The sequence below is a fragment of the Agelaius phoeniceus genome, chromosome 2 (assembly GCF_051311805.1).
Source record: "Agelaius phoeniceus isolate bAgePho1 chromosome 2, bAgePho1.hap1, whole genome shotgun sequence".
Lineage (NCBI taxonomy): Eukaryota > Metazoa > Chordata > Aves > Passeriformes > Icteridae > Agelaius > Agelaius phoeniceus.
In genome coordinates this window covers 95,644,879-95,666,213 of record NC_135266.1, presented here as the reverse complement: position 1 = coordinate 95,666,213, position 21,335 = coordinate 95,644,879, and the positions used below count along the sequence as shown (strand labels likewise).

The 21,335-nt window shown below is 50.7% G+C and overlaps 1 protein-coding gene across 2 annotated transcripts in view; it reads left to right on the top strand.

Annotated features, from left to right (window-relative positions):
• Positions 1-21,335, top strand: part of BOC (BOC cell adhesion associated, oncogene regulated) — a 55,472-nt gene that overhangs the window by 21,389 nt on the left and 12,748 nt on the right. For both annotated transcript variants that reach the window (XM_077174309.1, XM_054655104.2), the window contains exons 2-7: positions 10,255-10,422; positions 10,790-11,068; positions 18,736-18,882; positions 19,191-19,334; positions 19,753-20,046; positions 20,882-21,154. In XM_077174309.1, the coding sequence (XP_077030424.1) occupies positions 10,338-10,422; positions 10,790-11,068; positions 18,736-18,882; positions 19,191-19,334; positions 19,753-20,046; positions 20,882-21,154 (1,222 nt within the window). In that variant the 5' untranslated portion in view covers positions 10,255-10,337. The remainder of the gene's footprint in view (positions 1-10,254; positions 10,423-10,789; positions 11,069-18,735; positions 18,883-19,190; positions 19,335-19,752; positions 20,047-20,881; positions 21,155-21,335) is intronic.

Below are 21,335 nucleotides of genomic sequence, written 5' to 3'. Positions count from 1 at the left end.
TTTGGGGTTTTTTTATTCATGTATTTGTTCCACTCTATTACTATTTCTAATTGGACATGGACAAGATTTTTCTATTGTTCCTAGACAAAGATTATTTGGATTTTTTTTTTTTTTTTTTTTTAGTTTGGTACTTAAAGGTATCCCATGTTTAGGCATATGAAGATTTGGGCTGCTCTTAAAAAGTGTCCATAGCTGCTGTGTCTGGCTTGTGATCTATTCTGTGAAAAAGAGCTTCTGAGTCTCATTTTGCAGATGGCCATAGCTGACAGACACTGAAATGTGCTTGCTCCCCGAGCACTCTTGCTGTGCTCCATGCAGATGCTGACTGGTGGGGTTTGTCCCCCACTCCTCTGTGCTTTGGTTCATGTTATACAGAAAGAGGAGTGTTTCAGCTGGTGGTTACCAGCCTGAATGGATGCTGGGATATTTATTGTCTGTCCTCTTGCAAGCTTGACCCCATCACGTGACAGAAACAGTAAAATAGAGATAGGTCTTTTCAGGGCAGCTCCATGTCCCACCTTTGCCATGATTTGTGGTCTTCCTTCCCATTCTTGACCACTGCTGCGGCTGCAGGGAGGCCATAGAGTAATATTAGCTAGCCTAGGGTTTGGGGTTTTTTTAGCATTGCTGCGTCATCAGTGGCAAAATGGTTGTTCTGGTCAACATCTCGATGTCCTGTAGTCAGGGAGTGAGAGTTGCCTGTGTGTGTTCCCCAAGAGCTGCTGGGAAGCAATGGAGAGTGAAAACGGCTTTGGATAAGAACATCCTGAAAGGAGTGCAAACTAAAAGGCAGTTTCTCTTTATGGTGGTGATGGAAATGTCTCTAAATGTCCATTTTGGACATTTAGATGTCCATTTTTCCATGGAATTCTCCATGGAAAAATGCTGTTTCGCTGAGACCAGGGCATGCTGCAGAAGTCTTAAGCTTTTGTCTCAGAGCAGCAAGGAGTTTCTGGTGGAGAGCAGGAGTGGTTTTCCTGCTATTCCAAGCAGGGCACATTTCAATTAAGTGTCATCTGGGGAGAGAGAATTGCTTGAGAGGTGATGGTGTGAGGTGACAGCCCCTGCTCAGAGGAAAACAGGAAAAAGACTTGAGCCTGGATATGCATCTGGCAAGTGAGCTATGGCATTGCCATGTCATTGTCCTGAAGCAGTGGGGACAAACGCAACGTGAGGAAATCTGCCAAAATCCAACTCCTTTATTTCTTCTTTCTTGACCCTGTCATCTAAATTTAATTTTCCTGCTCTTTATTTTCTGTCACCTTTATTCCGCACTTCCCTTTAGCATCTCTGAGGGCTTTTGCCTGGCATCACTTCCCCTACATCTGCCGTGCCTGCCTTCTCTCTGACCTCTCCCTAACCCAAGAGGCAATTAGAATCTCAACATCAGATTTCAAGGTTTGGGTTTTTTTTTTGTTTGCAAAGGATGAGAAGGGAAAAACAAAAGCAGTGCCCTGAGTAATGTAAACACAGAGGCACATCTGTGCCTGTGTGATGACAGCTCCTGGTGGGAACTGCCCATCGGTCCCTGCACCCTCCTCCACTGCAGCTGCTGACTGGGAGGGAACAACCTGAGGCCCAGCTCATGTTGGTGTAGGATTCAGAGTGGTGGAGCCCAGACCAGAGCCACCTGCATCAGTTGGCACTCACCCACCCATCCTGTGGGTCCCAGTGCATCAGTTGCCAGCAGAGCCATTCTCTGGGCTTTTCTTGTCCAGATGTACATTCTCACTTATTCCCAGCTCTCTCTATTACATGCTTTTCCTCTTTGTCCAAAGAGCAAAAAGGTATGGACAGGTAATTTTTTTTAGTGCTTGTATCAAGCATCCTAAAATAACTAACTCTTCTACCCAATGGTGTGAAGTCTAGAGGACATGGGATTGTTCTTCTGTGTTTACTACAGCATCTGACTGCATTGACACTGATCTCCCGCTTTAGTTGTGATGGAATGATAAAGCAAGTGTTGTTTTGATGTGGCAAGAGAGATTGCTTCAGGCAAGCAATACAGTGCACTAAATCCCTTGCTTCTGAGACTGAAGGTGTGTTTTCACATCATACTGGTATCAGTGGGTGACCCCTTTCCTGCTGCCTCCTCTGAAATATTTCTTACAATGAAGATTCAGTGTTGTTCCATAGCAAAGCCTCAAAAAAGCGAGACTTTGTTGCTGCACATCAGCTGAGTTTATCGCAGTTGTGAGGAAAACTGAAAACACTCCAGAGCAAATAACACATCACAGGTGTGTTACTACATTGATGTGGTTTTCAAGGGGATCCTGACCCTTTTTTCCTGACACCAGCCTTGGCAAGAGAGTAAGTTGAGCTGCACCTCTGTGGGGCCTTGATCTCGATAGCAGCACAATCTTGATAGCAGCAATTCTGCTGGTTCTCTGCCATTTGAAAATCAAGCTCCTGAATTCAGGGCCTGCACCCTTCTGTAAGTGCTGCAGATGTACACCCCTTTCAGGATTCCTCAGCTCCCTAAACTGGGACCTTAGCTGCGAGGCAGGAGAGTCTACAGGTGGATCAAGAATGAGAAGGATGGAGAGTGCTGAGGAAAAGTTGGTATAAAACTGTAGTAGCTCTCCAGTTTGAGAGAGTGATTCTGGACTGAAAGGTTTTGATTGGAGACACAGCCTGTCCCAGCCACGGGGGCAGCCCTGGCAGCTGCTCCAGGGCCCCTTTCTCCCGGCACACACTTGGGAGAAGGAGCCAGTGAGCAGCCAGTAGTTCCAGGCTTGTTGCAGCAACAACATCTGTTTCCTAGGTGCACTTTGTTTCTGAAGAGGCTGTGCAGCACGCTCCATCTGCGCCCTTCTCTTTTTTTTCTTTTTTTTTTTTTTTTCCTCTTTGCCGCTTGTGCCGCGTTCGGGACGGCTCTTAGGGGAGGCAGGCACTTGCCGGGAGGACCCTGCGCCAGCTCCGTGCCAGCGCTGCCTGTCGGGCTCTTTGCACCCGGAGCAGTATTGTCAGCATCTTGACAGCTGGCCGGCTGCATGCTTATTAGTTACTACTTTCCTCTTGCCCTCCACCTCTCCTTCGCCTCCCTAACCACCTCCACCCTCTCCCTTCCCCCTTCCCGTTCCTGCCCCATCGGCTGGGCAGCCCTTCGGGGAGCCCCCAGCCTCTCCAGATTAGAGCTCTCCAGGGACTTCGTCCTTTTGAAAGGAAGAAAGAAGGAGAAAAAAAGAAACCAAAACAGAAGGGAAAAAAAAAAAAAAAAAGGAGGGGGAGAAGGAGGGGAGGAAAAAAAATTTATTAAAAAAAAAAAAAGAGAGAGAGAAAAGAAAGAGGGGAAACAGAAGAATGAAAACAGACCCAAGGGGCAATAGTCCCTCGAGCCATTTCACTGCATTACAATGAATATGGACTCTATTAAGCTCCGTTCTGCCTGTTAGTGTTTCCCAGGGCAACACAGCTCCCATATGGCAAGCATGCAGCAGATTAGGGTAGGCCTCCGGGCTTCATTGAGGGCCCGAGGCTTGACTGGCAGTTGAACCCCATCCTTCCCCCCCCCTCCTCACACTTGACACTGCCTGTGTTTATCTAAAGCAAAAGGGCCCGGGTGGGAGAAGGGGGCATTTGGGGGGTTATTGTCCCGGGCAATGGGAGAGGGCAGGGAGAGGGGTGGGGGGGTGATGAGGGAGGGAGGTGGGATGGAGTAGAAAAGGGGTGGGGGGGCGCAGCCCCTCATACATATTCAGGAGGTGTCTTGAATGGGCAGAGGAGAAATAAAGCAGATGGAATTCATGTTAAAGAACAGCCACAATCGCCCTCCAAAAACAAGGAGAGAAAAGCGGGCAGCCTTAAAGAAGCGTAGGGAGCAGCGTTTATCCAATTAGCAGGGTTGTCAAATTGAATTTACTCAGAATGGAGGGGGAAGCCGGGGGGGGGGGGGGGGGTGGTGAAAGAGGGAAATTAAGTGTCTAGGGCATGGGGGGAGCATGATATTGAAGAAAGGAGGTGGATTTTCTTTTTTTCTTATGCTTTAGCCTTGTCTTTTCAAGGACTGGAGCTGCTTTCAGGGCACACCAAGGGGCAGCAAAAGCCAGTGTGTATACTCTTGTTTTAGCACAGGGCTCCTCTCCCAGTAACTGTGGAAAAAAGGACATGTACCTGTGGGGCAAGGCCATCCTTGCATCCGTGACCTGCCTGCACTAGAGCTGTCCCCCAGCTGACAGGTCCTACCATGCCACAGGCAGCGCCCAAGGTGAGGCTCACCCACTGCGGTGTCACTGCTGTGGTGACACTGGGGAGCCCGTGGCAGGTGTGAGGGTGGCATTTCTTCTTCAAGAGGCCTCACGCTTGCTGGCTGATGAAATGCCAACGTGAAGGGGTTTTCTGGGTCTCAGCAAAGTCAGCCTGATCAATGCCAGCTGGAAAGTGGCGCTCAGTTCAGAGGAGCTGTTGGATGGAGAGCTGCCAGAAACTGCAGGCCTTGGGTCCTCAGGGATATGAGCAAAAGTCAGACAGGCTATGAGAAGGCTTTGCATCCTGTTGCTAAGTCAAAGCCAGCATGCCCAGTCCTCTCCCTGGTGATGATGCAGGCTGTTATGGAAAGAAACTGCTCAGGGAAGTAGCTTCATCTTGAGGAAGACAAAAAAGTTACAAAGATGTTTGCATGTTTGGTTTGTTGCTGGTTTGGTTTGCATGAGCAGTTCTGTTCAAGGAAAAGAGATGTTTTCCCTGCAAGTTTAGTTTATTTTTTAAAGAGGTGTCTATTTCTCAGGACTTGCTTGAATTAAAACTGTGGTTCTTTTTAGGGTCACCCAGTTGCAGTTTTTAGGAAAACTCACTGATCTCTGGTGGTTTTGCCATGCCAGGTTTTATTCTGGATATTTTCTTTCTGAGTATGAGCATGAATTTATCCCAGGCTTTCTCTGTTGTGGCTTTTTGATGGACTCTCTGAGCTCACAAGCAACCCCTGAAAGAGTCTTTTTGCTTAATTGCTTTAAAAAAGGGAGAAGGTGACCCTCTCATACAGTTAGTCAAGGGCTATGTTAAAAGAGCTAATGCACTCTTAAATCAGAAGCTCTCAGTGCTACAAGAGGGAAGAAGGGGCAAGCTTTTATCCCTTTTTCCACAAACACTGTGCTACCTCCTTGACTTCAAACATAGTGGTATAATATTGGGTTCTGCCTTTCTGCCCACTCCTGATACCACCTGATTTTCCCATTTGGGATCCTGCCACTCCTTATGGCATCTGCACACCCATCCCCATCAGCTGCCCATGATGTTCTGTGGGAGAGGAGCTTCTGTCCTGCACCAACCTGTCCTTTTCCCAAACCCTTTCAGAGAAAATGAGCCTAACTTATCTGTGTGAAATTAATACTTTGAAATGGGGACAGGGGTTCGGTAGAGGTTAATTTTGCCCTGTGGGATGTTACTGTTTGATGGGTCAGGGAGAAGCAGCCAGGGATGTCCAGATTGCTGTCCATGCCCAGGAATCCTGCAAGGACTTTGCAGCTGATCTGCTCAAAGATGTCACCTGGACAGTATTTTTTCAGCTAGAGGATTATACAGTTGTACAGTGGGATTTTTCAGAGGGGATGGAAAACATTTAGCATCCAAGAACAACTTGCTTGATAGAATGGAGGTTCCAATCAGAGAGCTTTTGATTTCCAGCCCCACTTGCCACTGCTTTACTGGATAACCTTGGGCCAGGTTGGCTTCCTCTTCTAGCCCTCAGATTCCTCAATTTGTAAAACAAAGGGGTGCAGTTGGTCTTTTCTTTTTCACGTTTTTTTTTTTTTCAGTGGTTTTTGCTTTAGGCAGGAAAAAACTACTGTGTTGTATTAAAAAGTAATGATTACAAGTAAAATTGGCTCGTAATACTGTGTAAGACATTGCTTTTTCTGAAAAGCTGAGGTCTCAATGTATGAAACAGAGAGCTGGGAGTTTCACTGTCCCTGCTTGACCTGCTGGAAACAGAGAGCAGCTGCAGTGAATTCTCCAGAGTCACCCAGGGTGTCCCCAGCTGGTGGCTGGACTGAAGTTGCTGCAGCCTTTCCCTCGGTGCAGAGCAATACTTGCCCCTTCCCACTGTTCATGCCTTGCAGGAAGAAGTTCCCAAGGTCCATCTGAATGACACAACCCCAGCCTGCTGCCATGTGCAGACTAGGTGGGTGACTCCACACAGCTCCCGCTCTGCCTGGGCATTCCCGCAGCCTTCCCATCCATCCCTGCCTGGGATGTGTGCTGCGGGATGCTGCCCCGGAGCTGGGGCACAGGCTGGTTCCTATTTGGGAGCCTTGTAAATTACAGGCAATGTGGCAGTAACAAGGGCTGCTTGGCTGGCCCTTGTTAAGCAGGAGGGGGCTTGGGGCTGTGAGCTGCATTTCCTCAGTAAAACCTTCAGTTTCTAATCAGCAAACACCTCTCCTGCGGCCTGTGCTTAATTCAAATCCCTTTTTCCTTTCGAGATTTGTCACCCCCCCGCGCAGGCGCGGGCCTTTCTTCCCTTTTATATCTTCACCGCTGGTTTTCCTTTCTCGCTCCGCTGCCTTTGCAGTGCCCTCCGCCGCCATGGCACAGCTGGGGCTGCAGGCAGGGGCCTCGCTGGGCTTAGGTGTGTGGTGGGAAGCTGAGCCGACAGATTTTACACCCCCACCACCCCTCCTTAACTGATTACGCTCTCGTTAATTTTGTTCTCTTAATAGCCCCTCTTTTGATTTACTGGGCTGTCTGAAAGGGACTTAGAGCTCCACCGACAGGAAATTGTTATTTTAACCTGGCAGGAAAGAATTTAAAATAAATAAACAAACAATTTTTTTTTCCCCTCCCTCTCGAATCTCTTTAAATTACTTTAACTCTTTCTTTTCCTAGATAGCAATTAAGCAGGAGCTGTCAGGAGTGGTGTTATAGGTGGCTGCAGAAGTGCTGGCAACCAGGGGCACTTCACAAGCTACCTGCCTTGGGGAGAGGAGGCAGCAGAGCAGGACCCCGTCATGCAGCAGTCCTGCAGCCCCTGGTTCAGCCCCTGGGTCCACCACCTCTGGGAAGTCAGCTGGGGTGCCTGGGGTCTCCTCCACTTCCCACCTCTGCCTTCTTTCCCACTGCAGTCCACTCTGGTGCTGCTGGCAGGACAGGAGGCAGATCGAAAGCTGCCTGATTAATAAAGTTCCTTGCTTTGCACTATTGCAGCCTGCTTAAGGACAGCATTTTCAAAAGAGGTCAGCTCCCATTTAGGCATCGAAGTAAGTTGGTTGCCTATTCAGGAGTGCTCAGCATGTCAAGAACTGAATGCTTTTGAAAATCTGGCTTCAATTGTAAAAGCTGAGAATTTCAAAATCTGGCCCCGGATCCTAATAGTTCTTTTGGAATTGATGTTTTCATTCATTTTCCTCATTATTTTTATGCTGGCCATTTACTTTTTGTACTTCACTCAGCTGTGAAAGAAATGGCCACATGTCCCTATTTAGAGCTTGTACTCTTGCCTGGAGGTTTGGGGAGGTACCATACATACACTCGTTGCAACACACCTTCTCTCCTCATTCTCTGCTCAATACTGTTCAATCTGCCTAGTGCTGTGGCCAAATTTTTTGAGCTCCCTTTTTTTTCTCCCCACCTATTGCTCTTCATCTTTTCACAGACCTGGGGGCAGCCAGTTCAGTCACTGCATCGATGTGCCTGGGTGGTCCTAGCTCACGAGGGGTCTCATGCACAGTTCTGTGCCTTTGGCTTTGCCCTTCTGGCCAGAGGCTCTGTGCAACGCAGAGCTGCAGGGAGGTCTGGTTGGAATATCTTTGCCTAACCCCTTCGTCAGCCTGGGCTCCAGGGAGCAACTCCTCTCTGTCCAACATTTTTCCATCCTGCTGCCAAACCCATCCAGATAGGGGGAATGAGTCAGCTTTGCTCCATAGGCTTCCAATGCTGAGGAGCCAGACAGTAAGTCCTACCCCAAAATGTTTCTACTGCATCAGTGAAAGGCTTTCCATCTCCAGTAAACATTAAGGTGTGAGGTGTTTTTAAGCCTGAACTACCTCACAATCTTTTCCAGATGAGTGTAATTAGTGTGACCTTAACTTGTGCATCAGCAGTGGTGTCAACACTGCATGTTGTGGTATGGACAGACCAAGGGCACTTTTACAGCCATCATCAGTGGTGACTCCCCGTGGTGGCTGTGGCATAATGAAGGGTGCTTTGGTGGCTGTCTTACATGGAGAAATAAACTTGAGCAACTCAGATGGGTCTCCAAGTCAATCACTAAAGTATCCTGATTGACTTGGAGCTGTCAAGTCACTATGTGCTGGTTGGTGGGGGAAATTTTTGACGCTCTTCTCAGGTGAGGAGAGTGAACACCAAGAAGGATGAGGTGTGTGGGAGGGAAGTTGCTGTCTTGTCTCTTTGGCACTGGAGGTTACCCACAGGGATTTCCATATGTAACGGGGCTGTGGCCTGCAGTAGCTGGAGTATGGCCTAGTGTTTTCTCTGGATGCCTTCAGGATATGTCCAATGTCTGAACTCCATCCATGCTCCTGGATGCCTGGAAGCCACATTGGGCCATGCCAAGCTAGACTTAATTTATTCTGCCTCTCAGTAGGGCTTGTCATCTTGGCCTCACAGCCACTATGCTCATGATCCTGTAACTCCTGTAAAGAGCTGCCTTGGGCCAGCCAGTGCACTAGATTCATAGTGGCCTGCAAAGGGCCATGTAAAGATGCTCTTTGTGGCCTTTCCAAACTCCAGCAGCATGTTGCTTTACTTGGTGTTTCTTCCTTTTGAAATCACCAGCTCTGAGGAGGTTTTTCTTTCCTCTTCTCAACTTTATGTGTCTCTTCCATGACTTCTCCTTCAAGCAGAGCTCTGGGATGGGGGGGGGGGGGGGAAGGAACAGCTTGTGAGGCTGTCAGAGGGACAGCCCAGTTTGCAGAGAGGCATGCAAGCCAGCCTGCTGGATTCTTGCTGTTACAATGTGCATCTCAGCATGCTGGCCATGGACATTGCCCTGTGCTGCACTTCTGCACCTTTGCTGTCACCAAAAGCCAAGCAAAGTAATTTGAGAGTAGCTTGGTGATATTTCCCCAAATATGTGTGGTTTCCTTGCTAGCAGTAATCAGCCTTGCCTTGAACAACTCACCAAGCATCTCAGGGGGAGTATGTGTCAGTCCTTACTTTAGGAGTTAGGAGGTTTAATTTTGGGGGTTATGCTTGAAGAAACTTGTGCCCTTTTTTGACTGAGATGGGTATGGAGAACACATGCTCAAGCAGGTGATAGCTCAAGCAGGTGATAGCTCAAGCAGTGACCATGGTGGAAATAGGAAATACCACCCTGCAGAGTCAGGTGCTCCTGAGGATGGTGATTGTGGCGAATGAGCTGTTTGCTGCAGGGGGAGCAGGCAGTGTAACTGCTCTTTGGGCTGGCTGCCATGGCTGCTTTGGGTTTGGTCTTGGGCTTCTTCCCTGTAGACATGCCACAGGAGCAATTCTTCAGTGCCCTAAGGCTTGCAGGTCGTCTTAGTGCTGCAGCTGAAGGGAGCTCAAAATCCTATAGCTGCATTATGATGCCAATAAGGGAAATCTCCTCTTGACTTCAGCCTATTGCCTTCAATTAAAGATGAACTCAGTCTGACATCTGAGATGTCTCTTGGGGTGACTGTTGAGGTCTTTAATCCCCCTGACCTGGCTTGTCTGCTTTAGTGTTCGTTCATGGGTCTCCAAAGCAGCTGCTGCAGTGTGCAGCTCTTCACAGCAACCTGGGTTGTGACAGGTGGCCTTACATTTCTAGTCTTTTGGGGCTAGTTGACACTTTCAAGTATGAACCTGGTGGTTTGTGTAGAGTTAAAATAGGTGGTGTGTTTCAGGCAGAACAGTTAATCTGAAGTATTTTCATAGGTTGAGTCTCTTAGTTAGAGTGGACTTGTACTGCTCATTTACTTTAGTGTTCAAAATAGAATATATTCCAGACATAGCCAAGAAGTGGCAGCAACACTCAGTGGATATCTTCAGTGACACTTTGTTAGAAATGTTTGTGTTTTGCTCCTGAAAATTGCCCGGTGTGCATCGCTGTCATTCACTGTGCCAAGTACAAAATGGGGCAGGAGACTGTGTGTCTGTGTGTGTGTGTGTACTTAGGATGGGATGTCTTGGGAGACTCCCAGCTGTGCCTGGGGGAGAGCCTGGAGAAGAGAAATGCTTGCATCAGCATCTGTAGTCTCCTCAGGCCACTGGCTTGGTGAATCTGGCAGTTTAGGGATGTTGGTAGAGAAGCCAAGCAGGGTTGGGTTTCATCCATCCTGTCTCTCTTGTCATCCACAGGAATCCACTGCCACAAATCCACTGCATCCCCTGCGGCAGCTTATGGGACCCTTCCCTGGGCAGCCCAGGTCACAGCACATGGGATGGCAATGACACGTGGAAGGAAGAGGCCCATGTCCCCCATCCCTTGCCTCATGCTTGTGGCTGCCAGCTGTTTTGCCAAACTGAGTGAGTGTCTTTTCTTACCCATTCTGGTTTCCCTCAGTGCTGTTTAGCGTAGCCATGCCTCACAGACAAAGAGGTTTCCTCTCTCTGCTGTTCCCTGAGTAGCCTTGACCAAAGGTCTAGGTTCAAACCCTCTTCCAGAGGAGGATACATTTGGAGTCGAACATTTCTCTCAGGCAGTGCCAGGAAGAAATGGGCTGAGGTTCATCTCTAAAAATTAGGGTGGGTGTATGAGGACTCCAGGGGATGGTGCAACACAAGGAAAGGCCACTTGGAATGCAAATAGTACAGCACTGCAGCTTTTTCCTCTGTCCATTCTATTGCTGAGTCTCACAGAGCTTTCTTATTCCCGTTTTTTCCCTCTGTGCAGGTGAATCTCTGCAGGTCACAGTGCAACCTGCTTCTATTGTCCAAAAGCTTGGAGGCCCCGTCAGCCTGGGGTGTGTGGTGGACCCCCCTCGCGTGAACCTCACCTGGAGACTGAATGGGAAGGAGCTGGCTGGATCGGACGAGGTGCTGGGTATCCATGTGGAGCAAGGGAAGCTCATCATCACGGCTCTCAACAACCGCACCGTGGGGCGCTACCAGTGCATTGCTCGTGTGCCTGAAGGAGTCATTGCCAGTGTCCCTGCAGTGGTAACCTTAGCTAGTGAGTAGCTTTAGTTCTTCGACAGCCCCTGCCTTGCTTGGGCCATTGCTCACATATCTTGAGAGGCTCATCCATTCTTGCTTGCACGTGCTGGCATCAAGGGATGACTCCTTTGGCATAGGCCCTTTTGTAGCATTTTTGGTCATGGACTGGATGACATGGTGTGGCCCAGTCTGACCCAAGCTATCCTCCTCCTGAGTGATAGGCTGCAGATCTGTCCGTCAGGGAGAAGGTTTTGCAAGACCAGGGAATGCCTGAGCTGTGTTTCCTGACAGGTAGGCTGCCTCCTCTGGTTCCTAACTTATTGATGGAGTTTATAAGTAGTACCTGCTGGAGCTGATGGCCCAACTGCTGCTGGGGCTGCTGCCCGCACAGGGTCAGTGTGTGCTACGTTTTACTGCCTTCTTGAGACACAACTCTGAGCAAGGGACTTTGCTCTTATTCCTGAGCTTATGTGCTCCTCACTGCTGCCCTCTGGCACTGGGAGACGTGTGCATGGTCAGAGGTGTCTTAGGTGGACAATTTTTCTTACAAGCACCTGGTTTTTGCCACATGTTGTATGTATTTGGCCAGAAGGGATTGTATCTGGATGCATGTGAGAAAGAGCAGTGGAGAACCCCACCTTCTCAGAAATCCACACAGTGTTTGGTGGAGCAAGTGTGTGCAGAGGAGGCTGCCATTGCCTTGCAGTGACAGTCCCTGAGTGTGGAACGGGCTTAATCTTTCCCAGCAAAAGGGAGTTTGGGGCTAAGTCTTAAGAAAATGAAGACGTGAAGATGTTTGTGCAAAGTGGGGCCTGGCTTTGCTTTAAAGCCAAGAACTATTGGCTTGTCACTGATACATTAATCAGGAGTGAAATGTTTAGGCCAGACAGGGTGGGAGGAGGAGGAGGAGACTAGGGAAAGCAAGGAGAGAGTTGCTGAACTCTGAAGCAGGGTGGGAGGGAGTTGTCACGGGGCCGAATCTGTTGGGGGATTTGGCCTGAGCCCCATGCTGAGATTAAGTTTCGGAGAACACATTCCAGAGCAGAAAGGGGGCTGTGTGTGCTGGTGGCCTGATAGAGAGAAGGAAAGGAGGAGAGAGGTGGATGGGATTACCAAGGGCATGGTTTGAATTTAGGAGAGTAGGGTGTGCACAGCTCCTCATCCTGATCATCTCCTGCTTAGCTGATCCCCTTTTCTTTTTTCACTTGCATCCCAGCCCACTACCACCAACTCTGTCTCCTGGGAAAAGTATGTCTGACCTATCTGACTGCTTTAGCAGTGAATGGGGGACAGGTCCTAAGGCACCAGAAGGCCCCATAATGTCCTTCAGGACAAATCAAAACTTCTGAGTAGTGCATCAGCCCTCTCCAGGAGCCAAATTACCTTTGCCTAGTGTGTGCAAAAGAGAAGGACTTGGCCATTGCTGTGTCCCTGTTGTGGCAAATGCAATTCTGAGAGGAAGTCAGGAGCCCCACTCAGTGGAGCTCACAAAACTGGAGCCAGAGGTTGGATGATCAAGCAGCTAATCCATTGTGGAAAACCCCTGTGCTGTGCTGCACGGGTCCCTCATCCTCAGGGGTAGCTGGGGATGGCAGAGCATCCCACACACCTGGATAGCCTCGGGTGATAGAGAGCACCCAGATGGGGAAGATACAGCAGTCAGTGAGTGAAGAGAGAGATAGGGCATCCCAGTGAAGGTGTTGGACTCAAGGTGTGGGAGGAGAATCTTCTGGAGAGGCTCAAATAACCAGTCTCATGTTCATGAGCTGGAGTCTGCTTGCAACAGTGGTGTTGCTCTGAAAGAACAGGGAGCACCACTTGGTGGTGGAGCTGAGTTTGAAAGCTTGGTAGCAGCTGTGCCCCAGGCTTTCTATGCTGCTCCAGACCTCCTCTATAGGACCTTGCTCAGAGCTGATTCAGTGGCGACCATGGTGCAAGGAAAGCCCCTGGCAGGTCAGCTTGCAGTTGATAAATCTCTTCCCGAATAACCTTCGGGGCTGAAAGAAAACGCTGTGAAAGTCTTAGTTCCATCCAAAAATTATTTTGGGATGGCAAGGGGAAAGTGAAACTGCAATGTGTGAATGAAAGCAGTGGGGGGAAGGATGGCGATGGAAACATTTTCAAGGCTTGGTTTATTTTGGAAGAGGACCTGGAGTCATTGGAAGAAGTGACTTGCTAGGTTTTGAGGAGCGTAGGTAAAATTGTCTGGCCAACTTTAGGCTATTTCTCCTCTTTCTTTGGGCCTTGTTTGAAGGAAGGAGTCTGGAATGCCCCAGGCTCTGTGTGCCCAGTCCCTTGGGGCCTGCTGTGCTTTGCTGACAGTCAGCAAGCAGATAGCCATCACTGCAGTGCTGGCAGCCTCGGTGTAGCCCTGGGACTCACACCTCCTTCTCTCATCTGAGCTGATGAGAGTGATGTTGAGGCCATCTCTCTTCCCCCTGGCTCAGAGTGCTGGTTGAAACTTGCATTTAATTTCTCCAGCAGAGATAAAATAACTGTTGTATATCCAAGAGGTGGAGGGAGGAGGGATTTGCAGAAGGGAAAGATTTCACGAAGTGACAAAGGGAGCAGCCCTTCAGGCATCACTTGGGCACCATTGGGTCCAGTTAGAAATGAAGTGGAGCTCCACAGCAGTTGGAGCACCTTGGCAGCCCATAGCATATCAGTGCAGGTCACTGCAGGTCACACCTGCTGATCAGTGCTGGCCTGATTGTGGTGCACAAGATCAGCCCTGCAGGCCCCAGGGCAGCACTGCAGTCTGGGACAGCTTGTATGGATAAAACAGGAGTATCCCTGATTTTCCAAACCAGGCTTTAAGCCTTCATATGAATGAAAGCTGCAAAGAAGAAATGTTTTCTGTGCCTGATTCTAGGTGGCAAAGTTGCGATCCTGCCAGAAAGCCCTGCCCCAGCCCCTCTCCTGGGCAGGGGTGCTGTATGTAAAAGGCACAGCTGCAGTGGGCTCTGGTGGGGCTGAGTGATTCCACCATGGACTTGTACATGGTGCTGAGGGCTGGTTCTGTAACAGCTATAGGCTTGGAAGGTGAGGAGCTCTTCATGGAGCTCACAGGGGCAACTGAAGTGCAGGGCTGGAGCAAGGCTGATGAGCAGAGGTAACGAGAGCTGTGTAATTCCCAGAACTCATCTGTATGCATAGAAAATCAGGGCATCAAACACAGAAGCAAGCCTGACCTGGATAGCCATGATATTTGAACACAAAACAGAAAAATAGATGAGGGGTGCAGTAAAAAACCTCCACCTGTTCCAGTGTCCCTGTGGCCGGGGGTGTGGGATTGCAGGTACCTGTGTCTCGGGAATGCAGTGGGCAAGGGTGGCTCATTGCCCTGTTCCCTCCATCAGTGCCATGGGTGAGGTCAGTCCTCGGCCTTGTGGCAGCACGTGTGGGAAGCTGGGCCTCAGCATGTGGAGCTTGTGGGCAGTGACCTTGCACAGGGTCGGGCTGGGCATCCCCCAGGAATTTGCAGCTGCTTTCTGAAGACAGCCCCATTCATTTTCCTTCGCCAAGGCCTCTCCGCAGATACTCCCCAAAGGCAATGGCGGGAGGGAGGGAGGGAGGGAAGGAGGGAGGGAAAGAAGAGGATAGCTGCCTGTTGGAAAAGCATATGCAGAGCAGGCACAGGAGCTCTGGTCCCGGGGGCAGACTTGATGTGAGGAGGGGAGAGAAGGAAAACACAGGTGGTGTTTTGTGAACCATCGGAGCTGTGGCATGAGGACTGTGAGATGGCCCAGGGTGGGGGAGATGGGCTGGGGTGGGTATCAGTAGGCTGGAGTCCGTGGGACTGTGCCTGTCTCAGCAGGGTGGGAGGAATCTGGTGATGACAGCACCACTGCCCAGGCTCCTGTGGTGCTGGCTGGACGGGGAGTGAGAGCCATAGCCCTAGGCTGCTCTCACAGCTGAGGGGGGAACAGTGGAAGGTGCCTGCCCCCAGGCTGGAGGACCCTATTCCTGCCTTTTCCCCTTCCCTCTCTTTCCTCTTTCACTCTTCCCTATGGCAGGGAAACCTTTTACCTTGGGGCCATCATTTCATTTACTATTGCTTCTTCTCCAGATTTATTTATGGTCTCCCATTCATTTAATCAGCTCTGTCTCGCCTGCCTCGTTGCTTGGCCCCCAGCCCTGGGACTCAGCTGGTTTCTCTCCCCAGTGACAGCAGCACAGTTGGCTGCATGGCTGCACCCCGGCTCACCCCATCACGCCTCGGAGCCGGCTGCAGATGGACATGAGCAATGGCCTTTGGTTGCACTCCCTCCTAAACAAAAAAAGGGGGGAAAAAGCCCTCTTGTCCCAGTACGGCTGGGATTGGTAGTGCTCAGTCTGTCTGTCCGCAGCACCTCCTGGACAATGGCTGGGAGATGAGGACTTGCTTCACTGTGGTCAGGCGTGTCTTTTAAGGACAAGAACATGGGCTGGCGCGCTGGGTGCTGCCATATGAGAAGGAAAACTCAGCCAGTGAGAGGGGATGTGGTTTCTCCCAGCTGCAGTGGTTGTTAGACTCCTTTGCAAATTGCATGTTAGATGTGGGGCCTGGCTACCACTGGCTGCGCAGCTGAAGGGGCAAGTGCTGCATATCCCCCTGGCATGGATCCTGTCCTCCAGCCCTCCCTGCTGGGGGGGACATGCATGGTCGCCCCACAACTCAGAGGCAGCTTGTTTGAACTCCCCAGGACGAAGCTGGTTGTCCCAGCTTGGCACTGTGCCCTCTGTTTTGCTGTGCTGGGGCCAAATGCAACAGGATCTGTGGGGGAGCTTGTCCCATGCACAGAGGGGGACAGGGGTGACCCTGACCACCCCTCACCACAGGTCTGGCTGACCCATTGGCCCTAAAGGATGGCTCTGCATGCCCATACCAGTGGTATGCAGGGCAGGGGAGCAGGGCAGTTGAGATTGCCTGTGGCCAAAATCCACTGGCAAGTGAACCAGTCTTGTTCTTTGTGGGGAAGTAGGAATTTAGGAGAGTAGTTTGGCAGGAAGCTCGTACACTTGGCATATGAGAAAGTAGTTTGTCCCAGTTCTGCTATTTTTCCCCTCTCCCCTGCCAGCTTCACTCTGCTTCTCCAAAGGCACCTGGTTCTTGGTCCCCCAGCCCCCTCAGGATCCCTTCCTTTCCTCTGTTCTTTCCCCCATTGTCTACAGTTTCACCTCTTGTCCCTCACTTCTGGGCTGAGGGGAAGCCAGGAAGAGCTGCAGCTCCCTACTGTGGAGCTGCACCACCCACAGCTGTGATATTTGGGCTGAGCCACCATCTGGGGGGCTGTCTGGGAGAGGCCCCCATGTCTGCCCAGCCCACAGCCATCCCAGGGGGTGCCATGGCTAAGGGTCATCATTTTCCATCTTCAAAATGGCTCTGCTATGCCAGGACCTTGGGTCTGCTCTTTTTCCAGGCTCTTGGGCCACTTCTTCTCCTCAGGGTATGTGTGCATGTACACGTGCTCCATGTAAGTGTGTGTGTGCAGATCCCTGCCAGCATTGCTGGAGCCTGTGCCTTGGCTCCAAAATCTTAATTTGGCTGTGATGAATCCAGACCACCAAGGCACACATTAATTTTTCTGATGCTCGTTTATATTTCGTTGATCAGCAAAACATGCGCAGTGTGGGCAGGCAGACCCTGGGCTTTCGCCACTTCTCCACCTCTTTCCATTTCTGTGGCTCTCACTGTTTTATTCCTTGATCAAATATAAAAAGCAAAGAGGAGAAAATATCCATCATCGTTCCCTGCCCCAGCAGTAACTTTCGTTGGAGGAGGAGTGTGAGGCGCTGCCAGCTTTTCACAAGTTAAGAGTTAACTTTCATCTGGCTTTAATTTCCAATGGAAACATGGCTCCCCTCCTCAGCTTGTCTTAAAGAATTAATCACATTTCTGAAGTTCAGCCGTATCCCTTCTTTTTATTATTTTTTTTAATTGAACAATGCCAAGAAATTCCAGAAGTATTAAGCATGTTCACTGCAAATCATTTTTATGACATTGCAAAACCTCCCCTTTTCTTTTCAACCTCCTCCCCTTCCCTCAGATCTGGGCCCGGGACCGCTGGCTCCCCCAGCAGCTGCCCGACAACCCCTCCGCACCGCGCTCGGGGAGGCTTTCTCGATGCCTTGCCAAGAGAGCTGGTTTTTATTTAAACTCCATAAAGGGTCTTGCTTTAATCAGAAAATCTACTTGAGAAATTTCATGTCACTTTTCCATGACTGTGGGTGGGAGAAGCTTGGAGCCAGAGTTGTCTTTTGCCCTTGGAGCGCTGCTGCATTTCCCAGAGAACACATTTTTCTGCTGGCTGGGGCTGCCAAGGGAGGCTGCCTGCCGCCCGCCCGCCGCCAGCCCTCCTGCTGCCCCCCTGGCCCCCAAACTGCCCGAGGTCACGGGTGCCACGTCCTGGGATGGGTTTCTGGGACTGAGGGAGCTGTTGACAGCACGTGGCTGTGCCGTGGCTGCAAAATGCAGCACACTGCATTAGAGTGGGGTTTTGCAAAGGAAGTGTGGTCTGATCCAGAATTAGTGGCATGCCATTCAGGAGATCTGTTAGCCCTTGATCCTGGGAAGAGGCACCAACCTGAGCCTTGATATGACAGTGTAACCTGTCACCTGTGACAACAACCAACTGTGGGATGTGCCATTTTCACTAGGGGTGAAAACACCTGGGCTGGTGTACAGCATTGTAAAAATGCACACGAGGGACTTTTTCCTGGCACAAAACCTCCTCCCTCACAGCATAGGTGTCTGAGACAAACTTCAAGCTTGAAGTGCATCGGCAAGATTTGCCATCACGCCCAGAGAGAATGGAAACCAGTTTTCTCTCTGAAAAGTTTGATGGGGCCAGGTTGGTATGCTCCCTGCCCTTCCAGATCTGTGGGGTTTTGCTGCAGTCCTCTCCTCCTGCTTTAAAAAAACAGGGAAAAGAAAACAAAAAGTTAGGTACCCCTTCTTCTTAGTTCCTGTGCTTCCAGTCCTGCTCCCCACATCAGCCCAGCCAGGGTGGGAACTCCCATCACAGCATGGGCAGAGGGATGTGGTGGGACAGGGTTTTCACAGCTGCTTTAGGGAAGGAGCAGCTGTGCCATGTAGAGGAGGAGCTGGTTTTCCTTGCAAGTCCCTGTTCTTTTAACTGGAGCTTGGGCACACGTGTGGTTAACCAACTTCCAGCTGCAAGATATTTGATTGGAGCAAGAGTGCCTGGAGCAGAGATGCTGATTTCTCAGGTGTGGGAGGAGCTCAGGAAGCATCACACACTTCCTCCCACCGGGCATCTGTATACCCTTGAAGCAGGCTGGGCTTCCTGAGTTATGACTACAAAGTCAGCTTCTCAGTAGCAGGACAGCAGCCATGTGTGAAATAGCAGGCGGCAGAAGGAGCATTTTTGGCTGCCCTTCCGTGCTGCAGTAAGTTGGCTTATTTTTTACTCTCAGGCCAGGATTTTTCACCCCCAGTTTCCCAGCCCTGGAGCAGGCGGTTTCTCCAGAAGCTGTGTTTTAAGTTACTCATTTTGTAGGAAAAAGGGGGGGCGGGGAGGGGGAATTGTGAAAGGAAGCCAGTTTCCCTAGCTGCTGGGGTCACAGCAGTCCTCTGCTGGCACCACAAGGAAACAGACCCGAGTTCATGGGAGAGCATGAGCTGATAGCTGAGATGTTTAGCCAGCAACTGAGATGCCTTGTCTTCTGCTCTCTTTGCAGATCTCAAAGATTTCAAGTTTGATGGCCAGCATGTGATTGAGGTGGATGAAGGGAACACAGCCGTGATTGCCTGCGACCTGCCCGAAAGTCACCCCAAGGCCCAGGTCCGCTACAGTGTGAAGCAGGAGTGGCTGGAGGCCTCCCGAGGTGAGTGCACAGGGGTCTGTCCCAACAGGTTCCGCCACAGGACCCTCAGTTTCACCCTTCCTTACCAGCAGTAGCTATCTCTACCTGCTGCCTCCTTGTCCCTTTGCCACCTGTCTGAACACAAGTTACTTCAGGGTCCCTGGCATGGTCTCCCTGATGTCCATGCTGCCTGGGACATCATGGTTTTTTCTTTCCCCCTTGTCCACCTTTTCTTCAGGACACTGCATGTGTTCCATGGACAGGAGTTCCATGGAGGTTGGACAGGAGTATATCTTGTGATCATGTGCCACTTTCTCTTCTCTCTACAGACAATTATCTTATTATGCCATCTGGAAACCTTCAGATCGTTAATGCCAGCCAGGAGGATGAGGGGACTTATAAATGTGCTGCCTACAACCCCGTGACACAGGAAGTGAAAACTTCAGTCTCCAGTGAGAGGCTCCGTGTGAGACGTAAGCCTTCTCCCTTCACCACACATCTCCAGCTCTGGGGGCACTGATCAGTGCTATCTGGTACAGCTGGTTTTCTGTGTGAACCATTATCAGTTGCTGAGAAAACTCCTTTCCAGCAGCAGAAGGCCCCAAGGTCTGCTCCTGGAGTATGTGTATGCAGCCCTGGAGTTGCCATGCTTCCTTAGGATTTGTTCTTGGTGGTGGGCGGGCAAAGGCCCTTAGCCCTTTGGCAAGGTGGCTTTGGTGTGTGCAGAGAACCCTTACAGAATGTCCCTCTGGTCCTGCATTGCCATTTACCATCCCAGCAGAGGAAAACAGTGCGCCCTACCATTATCCCTACTTAACCCACTGCACAGGGTGCTCTCCCACCATCCACCTTCTTTCCCATGCACCTCCTTCCTCCATCTCTCCTCCCCAGGCTCCACAGCGGAAGCAGCACGGATAATTTACCCTCCTGAGGCTCAGACCATCATTGTCACCAAGGGCCAGAGCCTGATTCTGGAGTGTGTGGCCAGCGGGATCCCCCCACCGCGGGTCACCTGGGCCAAGGATGGCTCCGGCGTCTCCGCTTACAACAAGACGCGCTTCCTGCTCAGCAACCTCCTGATCGACCCCACGAGCGAGGAGGACTCGGGCACCTACAGCTGCACAGCTGACAATGGCGTTGGGGAGGCCGGGGCCGCGTTCATCTTCTACAACGTGCAGGTGTTTGGTGAGTGCTGCTGGAGCTGTCGTTTCAGGAAGGACTTGGATGTCTCATCTTCTTTTAGGGGAAGATACTAGCTCTGAAGCACTCTTCCTCTCCCTGGACAAACCACAATGTAATGCAAACCCCTGCTTGTGGTTCCAGTTTCCAGGAGACCAGACTAATTCTTTCTTCAGGGCTGTAGTTCCTCCTTCTTGGCTCCCACCATGGGCTGAAGATGATGGATTCTCCTTTCCTCTGCAGAAGCTCTTATCCTGTAATTTGTGGCACTGCTTTTGTTCTAATACTTTCTAGTGGAAGCCTGGTTGCTTTTTAGACATACTTGACATTGGCATAAGGAAGACACTAGAGTGTCTTTGTTTTGTTCTGTTTTTTGTTCTGTTGTAGGGAAGCTCTATATGGAGTGGAAAATGTAAGGGATACTACACCTCAGATATTTCTACCACACATAACTTCCCAGTCTCACAATTTTTAGGGAGATTAAGCCTATGTTTCACAGATTGCATTTCATCAGGTGCCGCCATTGTGGTGTTGTGGCACAAGCACAGTCTTTGCAGAGTAGCATTTCAGCTCAGAAAAATGGGACTTGTAGATGTCTGATGTCATGTGAGAGGGCAGATGGCCTTGGGCTACCTCCCTTTGCAGCTTATGTGGATGCTGAAGGGGAGGGGCATTGAAGCAGACCCATGTGGGCCCCCACAGAGGGAGTAGTGGGACTTTAGGGTAGGAAATGATCCATCACTCTGCTCTCATCCCTGCCAGAGAGGAAAGTGCAAAGCCATGACCGTGCCATGCTCCCAGCCAAGTGGTGCTCAACAGTCTGTGTCTGTTCCTCACACAGAACCCCCAGAGGTCACCATGGAGCTATCCCAGCAGATCATTCCCTGGGGCCAGAGTGCCAAGTTCACGTGCAAGGTGCGAGGGAACCCGCAGCCCTCGGTGATGTGGCTGCGCAACGCGGTGCCTCTGTCGGGCAGCCACCGGCTGCGGCTGTCGCGCCGGGCGCTGCGGCTGCTCAGCGTGGGGCCCGAGGACGAGGGCATCTACCAGTGCATGGCCGAGAATGAGGTGGGCAGCGCCCAAGCCATGGTGCAGCTGAGGACAGCTGGCCCGGGTAAGCCCCTCTCCCCAAAGTCATGGCCATTCAGTCACAGCCTAACAGACAGGACAAGGACAGGGGAAGCAGGGGAAGGAAGTTGAGGTGTTGCCCCTGCTTCCTATTTAACCTGCGCTGCAAGCGCTTCTCTGCCTGAGGTCTCCATATCTCCCTGTGGGAACACGTGACACCAGTTTTG